Genomic DNA, 10,791 nt, shown 5'->3' on the forward strand with positions numbered 1-10,791 from the left:
GTCAGAGGGAAGAGAGGAGAAAAGTCAGTGCAGAGGGTTGATGCAGAGGCATCTGGGGAATTGGCAACAGCAGTTGTTCTAAGGCCCTGGTTGGCCATCCCTTCTCTAGGAGGGCCGAGGTCCAGAACTTGGAATACTACAAACATCCAAAAAAAAAAAAATCTTACTTCCTTATAATAAGTTGCAAGGACTTTTGTCATACATTCAAGTAAGTTTTTGAGACATGTCTTTATATTATGGCATTTATCAAGTTTGTTGGCAGTTCTGTTTTCTCACCAGACTAAAAACATAGTCAGGATATTTACTCATTCTTTCAGAAGTAGTCTCATCTCAGTGATGAGGAGTCAAAACACTGGAGGGATGATAATACTGGTTTGAATGCAGGTTGTGACATTTAGTAAATCTGTGTCCAAGGACAGTTTAGCTAGTACATATGCCTCAGATTTCTTACTGGTGAATGGAAATAATCATAGCCACTACATGGCAGGATTTGGTGCGGGTTAAATGAGATAATGTGTTGATGGCATTTAGTGTAGTGCCTGATAACAGTAAACACAGGTTAGCTGCTGCATTTACTTTTATTGTTATTATTTATAATCGTCTCTATGAGGTTAGTCTTCTCTGAAACGTAGAAGTATTACATCAGCTTGTAATACCCAGAAGGGACCAGTCGTGAGAAGTTCTCAGGAGGGAAGGAAAGAATCTGGTGTGGGTGGCTTTGGCAGAGACAGAGCCCCTAGCACTGCCTTGGGGTGCAGCGTGGAGGTTGAAAAAAAAGAATGAGGTCAGGTGTTGATGGAGGAGGCATGCCACATTGCACAATTTTCTCTTAGTCTTTCTTAATTTTATATTCGAGGTGTTGTAGTTTATACCTCATTTATTGGGAGAAATGTTAAGTATCTTTCTTTTAATGTGTGACTTTGAAAGCTAAATAGCAGTCGGGCCAGTTTCCTTCTCTGTTCCTTTAGAACACAACTACCTAAGGAATTCCTGAAACTCCCCATATTCCCTGTTGAGATTATTATGCTAAGATGATTTATAATTACTATTACTGAAACTTCTGTGCCAGAGTTTGTGGTATGTGGGTTATTCGACAAAATATTTTGAGCACCGGCCATCTGTCAGGCATTGTTTCTTTCAACTAATAATTGGTAGGGTAAATCAAAATAAAAGAGAAGAAAACCCTCTCTGGAACTTGATACCCTTGTACTTGTGGAGGTTTGTTGATGTTGGTTGGAAATGTACTGGGTTTTGTCTTTGTTTTGCGCTTTGCCCTCTCTGAAGCTGTCATGGCTTTGTGCCCTTGCATTTGGAGATGTGTGGATCAGAGTAACTTCTTTTTCGGAGGCCTCTTTGGACTGTTTTTGCAAAGTGTAGGGGATGAATTTCAGAGGCCTAATAAGTTATATATCTGTGTGCATTAAAGATGTGCAGTTTTAACTGCCCCTTTTGAATCCAGGAAAGAAAGAGAGTTTGGGACCGGTACTGTAGGTGTTCTCACACCTCATGTTGTTGTACACGAACCTGCCTATGTCTGGACAAGTTGGTGCTTTTCTCTCTCTGCTCAGGTACCTTTCAGTTGGGGCTGGCAGGCACCATGGGAAGGTCTGGGAGTCTGTTCTAAAAGCTTTGCACATTGCTGAGCCATGCCTCCCTCATACAGGTTCTTGGCTTGATTAGTCTTGAGTCGAGTCACTACTGGCCATATCTCCATCTTGGAGCTAAGTAACACTGTGTAGGTTTCAGTTGACTAATATGTGTTTCTGTGCCTCGAGCATTCCAGCCTATTCCCGCCACGGTGACCCGCCTCAGCGTCACTGAGGATTGTTGGCCTGCGGTCAAGCAGATTGTGGTCAGCAGAGCACTAGGGAAAGCTGGTTTCTTCAGGAGTCATCTGATTTCTTCCTTCCATCTGGGAACAAACAGTTCTCTGTCCTTCTTGCCTCACTAAGGAACTAGAGAGATAAGCAAGGACTGACCTCTGTTGGCACTCTTGAGTGTAAAGCAGTTTTGCGGACACTGAAAGTATGTGATTGGGATTCAGAGCAAATCCTTGAAAGTCTGCTGGTTGAACCTTGGTCAGTGAGGAAGGCTGGGCAGGGCCGCCAGCTAGTGAGGGAGGGAGCTGCGTCTGAAGACATTCACACAGCTGCGCTGCATCCAGTCTCATATTTGTCCCCTGCCCTTGTCTCCGAAGCTAGCACACAGCCCTGGAGATTTCTTAGGGTTTTGGTATGGTAGGCAGAAGTTGACTAAAAGGCAAGGAGGAGGAAATTAGCTTCCAGAAGTCTTTAAGAAACTCAGAGATAACTTACCTGGGTTATTTGTCTCAACATAAAGAGTACTAGCGTAGCACGCTTGCTGTCTTTCCTCCCTCTTCCCTACGTAACTCTGCTGTTTGTTCATTTCTTTAGAGTTCTTGTCAGCTGCTCTGCGTGCCCTTCCACACTGGCTGTTGAGTCCAAGCTTGCTTTCTGAAGAGTAGGCTATGGCTCCTACTCCCTGCTGCGTCCTTGGGGTTAAAAAGGAAGGGGTTGCTCTGCCCGTGGGAAAATTGGGCAGGTGCATCTACAGTCATCTGAAGGATTAACCTTCACTCTGCAAGGATGTCCTGGCTCTTCATGGGACTCCTTCTTTATGAGGAGTGACTGATCTAGGTCTTTTCTTCTGACCTGCCTAGGAATTATTTCTAACCACCTGTCTTCCATGGTTCTTTTAGTAGATGTTTCTCGGGATAGCAGTTGGCCAGATTTTTCCCTGTAGTTTCTGATAAGAGACATCTAAGAGTACCTCTCTACTCTAGAATTCTCATTCAGTTCTCAATCACTCTTTGCCTTGTTCTCGACTTTGTCTTCTTTGCCCTCTTCCTTCCCTCCTTGAGATTTCTGTCCTTGGTTCTTTATTATGGTTCCCCTGGGGCAATTTGGCCAGGACATTCATTGACCTGTCAGTGAAACTTTAGACAGCCTTAAATTTTATACTCGTGTTTAGTAATTCTGAAGTTTATGATGGTGGCAGTGGTGGTGGTTCTGTTATCATCATCCCAGGGGCACATTCCTAGACCTTGCTTGGAGGTCTTCTTTTTTTTTTTTTATTTTCTAAATTTCTTTTTGTTAATATTTATCTATTTTTGAGAAAGAGAGAGGGGCGGAGCGTGAGTGGGAGAGGGGCAGAGAGAGAGGGAGACACAGAATCCGGAGCAGGCTCCAGGCTCTGAGCTGTCAGCACAGAGCCCGATGTGGGCCTCGAACTCATGAACCGTGAGATCATGCCCTGAGCCGAAGTTGGACACCCAACTGATTGAGCCACACAGGTGCCCTCACTTGAAGGTGTTCTACCACTGGTCATTTCTTACTTACAGGAAGGACACACATGCTGTAGGTCACATGTTTGGAAATAGAGAAAAAATAAAAATCATTGTTGTGCATTCATAGTCTTGATTTCCTTTCCTCCCTGGTACATATAAATCATAATATTAGCTATGTGTTTTCTTCTGCTTATTTCTTGTCCGTATTACTAATATAGAGAATAATCATAATGGGTTTCTGGTTTGTCTCCATGAGTGAATTTGATGGTATGACTAAGGACCATGGCTTTACATGGCTAATTAACTGTGTACTACCCTTGCTTTTGCTTCTGTAATATACTGTTCATTGTCATGCTTAGTTCTTGATTTGTCCTTATCTTTTTTTTCTTTTAAGCGTCTTGCTCGAACTGGGATCATAGTGACGACCAGTGAGGCTGTTCTGCTACAGCTGGTGGCAGATAAAGACCATCCAAAATTCAAGGAAATTCAGAATTTAATTAAGGCGAGCGCCCCAGAGTCAGGCCTGCTTTCCAAAGTATAAGGACGTTTGAAGGACTGGTCTCTTCCTCGGCATCAGGTGACAGGACTGTAAGCCCAGACAAGCTCTTGCCTCTACTAGAATTAAAACGTTCAAGTCAAAAATTGGCTCTTCTTTTGCGCCTCTTAGTAAAACGTAAGCAGTTAGACCCTTCGGGTACCAGCATTTAGTTACAGTGTTGAAGGCTTCAGGTGCTGCTTTATTCCTTTTCTTTTTGTTTTTGTTTAATGTGCTTTTATTTATTAAAAATTATAATGGAGGTGCCTGTTTTGTCTTTACTGTACCACAGATCATTATTTTCTAAAGTGAATACTCTTGTGACGTTTTCTTAAATTGTGCACTGTAAAGAAAAATATGCCGATCATGGTTTGACTTTTGTAGTATCATTCAAATCTATGTTGTAGTATGGATTCTGTGCTTTTACTTTACAGGTTGATTGAAAGAAGATTATTAGGTGAGAACTTAAAACAGGCCTTTGGATCATGTTACCCCTTTCCTTCACAATGCAGTCATCTTACTTGAGTGAGTTGCATTGATCTAACCAAACAAAATTATATTGAATAATTATGTTTCTTTCTTGAGTATGCTAATTTTCTTGTTCTAGTCATCATCACAAATTCTGTTAATGTTCTTTTTTTTACTGGGATATTTTACCTAGAAAGACTCATTGGGCCGTTGTTTATTTTAATTTTGTAAATGGAATGATTTACAATACTGTATAATTAGTGACGAGCTGACTTTGGCTGAATGTGTTTACAGCAATCTTGAATACATATTCTAATATGCACCAGATTTAGCAAAGAGTTAAAGCCTGGGTAAAATCGAGTTTTTCAGTGTCCATATTCTTATTTGATATTTTCTCTTCCTACCCTCCAAATATTACAATTAATGCAAAGGCTTGAGTAATGATTTGGTAGTATTAATTTTGTAGTCATTGCTACTCTTCAATAAATTTATTTTCTTTAAAAACTTACTAGAGGGTTTTAAAACTTTTTTTTATATTATGTGAAATATGGAACATTGCTGTCTTTTATATTAAAGTAATTAAAGAAAATGTATTATGTGAATGAAATTATTTTGTTCCCCACAATATAGCTCTATGAGTACTATACCAGGCATTCGAGTATTTATTTAAAGGTGTAAAACTTTTGACATTTAAAATCTCTCAACCAAAGGGAGTTGTCAAAGGAAAATCCTTTGCAGGTGGGGCAAATGGATTTTACTGAAGGGCCTTTTCATTATTTAAGAGTAATTGAATTGTTTATATTTCTTTTGTCATTGTAACAGACAGCAGCCAGCTGTCTTGTTGTGGGTGTGGTTGAGTATTTTTTCCCCCAGCAAATTTGGGTTTCAAAAAAGAAGAATCAAAGATTTCTGCACATTCTAAAATAGTTTTTAATAACTTCAACGTAGTGCTTTTCAAACTTTAATAAGAATGCAGTTCACCTGGGGATCTTGTTAAACTGCTTACTCTGGTTCAGTAGGTGTGGGGTAGGGCTTGACATTTTGCATTTCCACATAAAAGGCCACTTTGCACCAGTGCTGCTCAGAGCAAGGATTTAATCAACAACACCTGTTTCCCCGCCTCTTGTTCCCCCCCCCGCCCAGGCCCTTTGTTTTTCCCGAAATACCACCACAGTGAAGCCTTGTCAGAGCTGAAACTAATTCCCTGATCCCCAAGTTAGTTTCCTATGGCTACCATAACAGATTACCACAAATTTAGTGGCTTAACACAACACAAACTTAATATTCCTACCGTTCTGTAGGTTAGAAGCCTGAACTGGGTGTCACTGGGCTAAAATCCATCTTTCTCACTAGATTGTCAGCTCTTTGAAAGCAGGACCTATGCAGTTTCTAGACTCATTCTAAAAATGTATTTTGAGAACCTGCTAAGTTCTAATCACCATACTATGTGCTGAGGATAAAAAGATGCCCGTGGGAAATTTCTGGTCCGATACAAAATCAGATGTATCATAGCCTCTCTGTAAATGTAAATTGAAATAGGTTATGTCAAAGGTTCAGGAATGTCAATAAACAGAAGTTCAGAGTAATTGTGAATCTGGCTTGTCCCTTCTTTCTTGCAGATCATCCAAAACAAGGTCACACGGCCTTATTATTCTGGGAAGATTGAACTGATTTTAACACATTAGGCTTTGAATTTGGAAGTGTCTACAGTTTTGTAGGATAACAATATTGTTTTAACTGCTGTAAATAATGAAGTTGAGAACATAAGCAGAACCATAGTTCAGTGTATTGAACTGTAAGGGGGTTAGGAGAAGGATTAAGATGCTTCATTTATCACAATGTGAAAATATCTGCAGAACTTTAAAATTAAAAGTAATAAAAGTGATAACCTTCTCCAACCAGGAAAGTAAATAACCTGCTATATCAATTTAAATATCACATTTCTCTAATTGGAAAATTTTCCCTTTTTAAAAGTTGGTGTTTGGATAAATTTGACTAGAGCTGGCTGAAACTATGAAGATTGTGATCTCAAAGGCCCATTTTAGCTCTAAAATTCTAAAATGGTTTGGGGCACCTGGGTGGCTCAGTCGGTTAAATGTCCACCTTCAGCTCAGGTCATGATCTGGAGCCTGCTTCAGATTCTGTCTCCCTCTCTCTCTGCCCCTCCCCCGCTCATGCTCTGTCTCTCTCTCTGTGTCTGTCTGTCAAAAATAAATAAACATTAAAATTAAGAAAAAATTCTAAAATGGTTTTATGTTACAAATGAGGCCTAGAGATAAATGGCTTTTCTAAAGATGCATAGATGGCTAAAGGCATAGTAGAATGGGAACCAGGTTTCGTTTAACACATCATCTTGTGCTTCCTGACATGAGTGGTTAATGCTATAAAGATGTTTGGAAGGAGAGGGGAAAAACAATAAAAGGGATACATGTTACAGTCTATAAAACACACCCTTTACTTAGCAGAGCTAATGGGATACTCCCATGCTTACAGCTTTTCTTGTGCTGCAGTCTTCAATCTAGTGTTCTCTCCAGGTGGCTTTCTCACTAATTCGGGAGGATGGCCAATAATGTAAAATTATTTTCATTGTCAAGTAACTACACATCAATATTTGCACATCATTAATGTTTCCTTAATCCTCCGTGGAGCATTTTTGTCAACGTCTAACCTTTGATTAAAAAGAATTTAAAAATCACTAGGCTACCGTAATGAGAAATATCAATTACTTAGATGAGATTGCAATGGATTTTCCAAATAATTGAAATTGGCTTTTAGAATTCTTCCACATTGCTTTTCTTTTTCTTTTAGGTCTGAACAGATAACAAGAAAGTTTGTTTTTAGAAGAGATTGAAATCCAAAATGGTGTTTAAGTAAAAATAACCTGTTAATTCCTGTTGAGTAGAGTATACTCCTGATTTGCCGGCTGTAGGAAACAAAATTCTGAAATGGCGCCCAGAGTTCCCACTTTGGTGTGGGAACACGCAGAGGCCCCTTCTCCCAGGCAGGCAGTTAAACACCCAAGGTCAGTATGGTGTTAAAGGGTTTTGCTCAGGTGATTCAAGTTTCAAATCAGTGCATCTTTTATTCTTTTAAGTTTTTTAATGTTTAGTTTTGAGAGGGAAAGAGAGCATGAACGGGAAGGGACAGAGAGAGAGGGAGACACAGAATCCGAAGCAGGCTCCTGGCTCTGAGCTGTCAGCACAAAGCCCTACTCGGGGCTCAAAATCACAAACCGCCACATCATGACCTGAGCCGGAAGTCGGACGTTTAACTGACTGAACAACCCAGGTGCCCCAAATCAGTGCCCCTCAATAGAGGGAGGCTGGGTTTTGTGGCTTGTATCTATTCAGAGGAGATCTTAAAAAGGACTTGGCTCTTCCTGACAAAAGAGTGTGCAAGGGATTCCCCAGAGAGAGTCGGCTGCTGACTTTGAAGATGAGGGGATCACAAGCCTCAAAATGCAGGTGGCTGGCAAAGGAACAGGGACTCACGTTATGCAAGCCAAAAGAGCTGAATTCAGTCAACAACGTGAGTACGATTTGGAAGAAGATTTTCCTCCAGGAGCTCCAGACAAGAATGAGGTCCTGCTGACACCTTGATTTCTGCCTTGGGAGATCCTGAGCAGGGAATGCAGCCATCATGTGCCCAGACTTCTGATCTACAGAACTGTGAGGTAATACGTTTTCTTGTTTTAAGTCACTAAACTTGTGACTGTTGGTTACACAACAATAGGAAACTAATAATTCTTGATTTTATTTTATCTTATTTTAATGTGTAATCATGTTTATATGAAGAAAGGAAGGAAATAAGTGGGATGTTATCAAGAGAATAAAATAATGTTTTTATTTTATATTCCAGTTAGCTCCTATTTATGTGTTTCCAGAAAAGTGGGGCAGGAAGGAAAAATGTACGTCTTCTAGCCCGTCATATTAATACTGTGCTTTTTCATTGTCCTCGTTGGCTTTTTGTATTCTTGAGTGCACAGCAAGTCAAGTTAGAGCACACTTGTCATAGGAGGCTTCATTTCTTGATATAATTGTTAGTTGCACAGTACATTTTACTACCATACTCTAAAAGTCACTAGGCTTTAGATTTATTCATTGTTCTCGCAGCTGTTTCCTTGTTAAATTGTTCCTCCCTCTTCAGGCACTAAATGCAAGAAATGAAAGGGGATGTGTCTCAGAACCTACAGTTAATACACAAGTACTCACTGTTGACGTATACTGAACACATGTGGCTCTGAATTGGGCTTTTGGAAAATGCATATTGTGCTTTCAGAATAGGCTCTTTGGCAGCCTCAGCTGAAAGTGTGGAATGCTTTGTAAACTACAGGTTGGAAATGTGCAGGGTTTTTTTTTTTGTCCCAGAGACTAAGACCCTGGAAAGAATGCATGATACCTGTGAAGAACACCCATGAAAATTGTTGGCTGCTACTCAAATGTTAGTAGTTACTTGGTCATATAGCTCGTGTGCCAATAAGTAAGTGCTTTATTCTTTTAGAGAATTCGGCAGAACCAAATATCTTAGGATGTCAGTATTCGATTTCATCAATTTGTTCATGCAGATAGACAACATCGTTTCTTCACAACATTGTGTGTGCATGTGTTCATCACCTACCCTTCTCACATGTGGGAAAAAAAAAAGGTCGGGGTTGTCAGTGAAGGGCATTGGCAGGAAAAAGAAGAATGGGGAGTTTTCTTACTGGAAAAGTAGCTGCTTGTTATGTAATGCATTGAGAGGTCACACCTGGCTTCATCATTAATAGCTCTGGCACCTGAAGCAAATTTCTCATCTGCACAATGAAGAGAATGGACTACACTCCATCGTGAGTAAAGTTCATTACAGTTGTAAATTCTATGCTGCACATTTTGAAAGTGAATTAAATCGAATATGTGTTTGAGTTCCCATCATCTTAGGAAATGTGTCAGGTATACCAAAATGCTTTGTGTCTATGAACTCAGTCCTCATATCCCTATGATGTAACTGAAGAACTGAGTGACTAAGTAACTTGCCCAAGGCCATTGAACTGGTTAGAAGTGGAGAGGTGGAGATTTTGATTGGAATTTAGATAGCTTTTTGCTGTGTGCCCTCTTGCTATCCTGCTAGGTGCTAAGGAGACCTCTAAGAGCAAGCCATAATAATGCTTAAAGCATGAGTGACAAATAGGTGTTCTTGATTCCCAAGTTTTTTTCTTTTTTAAAAATTTCTTTAGTATTTATTTATTTTGAGGCAGGGAGATAGAGCATGAGTGGGGGAGGGGCAGAGAGAGAGCAGGAGACACAGAATCTGAAGCAGCCTCGGAGCTGTCAGCATAGAGCCTGAAGCAGGGCTCGAACCCACAAACTGTGAGATCATGACCTGAGCCGAAGTCAGACGCTCAATCTACTCAGCCACCCAGGCACCCTCAAGTTTTTTCTTATATAGGTAACCTTTTTTGCTGTCTGAGATTTGCTATAAATAGCTTGATTTTTGTTTTGCAGACTTCCCCTTTTACTTTAAATATTTAATTTCTGTAGAGAGCTCCTTGAGAAACATGAAAATTTCACTAAATGTCAACCATCGTGCTCTCTTTAAACTTCCTTTGAAGGTTCATTAAATTGCTTCACATTTGCATTCAAAAATGCAGTTTTCTTAGCTAGATACTGTTTATCGACTCCTCCAACCTCTGTGTTCAGAACTTTCAAATAAATAGCTTTTTTTCTGGTGAATGTTTGCTCTGACAAATTTAATTTCTGCTTATTTTAATGACAAAATATACTTACCGAAGACTGAATCCGTCTCTTAAACCTTTGAGTGTTTTCAGTCTTGAAGATCTGTGAAATAGAAAGTCTTTAGAGACTTGAATGATTAGGACCAAAAATAGCATAAGAACTTAATAGAATGGTGAGTAATGGGAATGCCCATACCCTATAACACTTGGGTGTTTTTGTTTGCCTTAATGACCAATCTCAGTATTCTGAGGAATTATAATCAAATAATTTGCTTTCATAACCTATAAGCATGAGTTTTCAAGCTAAAATTATTGTCAAGCTTGGGATTTCATGTTACTCAGAAGCTAAAGTGTCTCAGAGACTTTTTTTTTTACGTTTATTTTTGAGAGAGACAAAGTATGAGTGGGGGAGGGACAGAGAGAGAGAGAATCTGAAGCAGGCTCCAGGCTCCAAGCTGTCAGCACAGAACCTGATGTGGGGTTTGAACTCGTGGACCATGAGATCATGACCTGAGCCGAAGTTGGGCACTTAATAGACTGAGCCACCCAGGCACTCCCAAGCAAGACTGTTCTTAGTCCAAAAGGAGTGGTTAGCCCCTCTCTGAAGGTGACCAGTTCCATAAACAACATTGAGAAGTGGCCGGGGTAGAAGCATTCAGGGCCTTAAAGACATGACACACCAGCGAGACTTGTGGGAGCATAAGGCACTGAAAGACAGACCATATCTGCCCACAGATAGAGGGTGTGTGCTGCAGGGCAGGGGGGGGGGGG

General features: G+C 40.3%; 1 protein-coding gene across 2 annotated transcripts in view; it reads left to right on the forward strand.

Moving 5' to 3' along the window:
* ISOC1 (isochorismatase domain containing 1) overlaps positions 1-10,791 on the forward strand; it is a 135,755-nt gene that overhangs the window by 12,817 nt on the left and 112,147 nt on the right. The window contains exon 5 of one of the 2 annotated variants that reach the window (XM_049649120.1): positions 3,702-4,818. The exons of the other annotated variant lie outside the window; for it this stretch is intronic. Coding sequence (XP_049505077.1) covers positions 3,702-3,848 — 147 coding nt within the window. The 3' untranslated portion in view covers positions 3,849-4,818. Of the gene's footprint in view, positions 1-3,701; positions 4,819-10,791 lie in introns of those variants that run through there. 2 annotated transcript variants of the gene reach the window in all.

This window comes from Panthera uncia, assembly GCF_023721935.1.
Source record: "Panthera uncia isolate 11264 chromosome A1 unlocalized genomic scaffold, Puncia_PCG_1.0 HiC_scaffold_17, whole genome shotgun sequence".
NCBI lineage: Eukaryota > Metazoa > Chordata > Mammalia > Carnivora > Felidae > Panthera > Panthera uncia.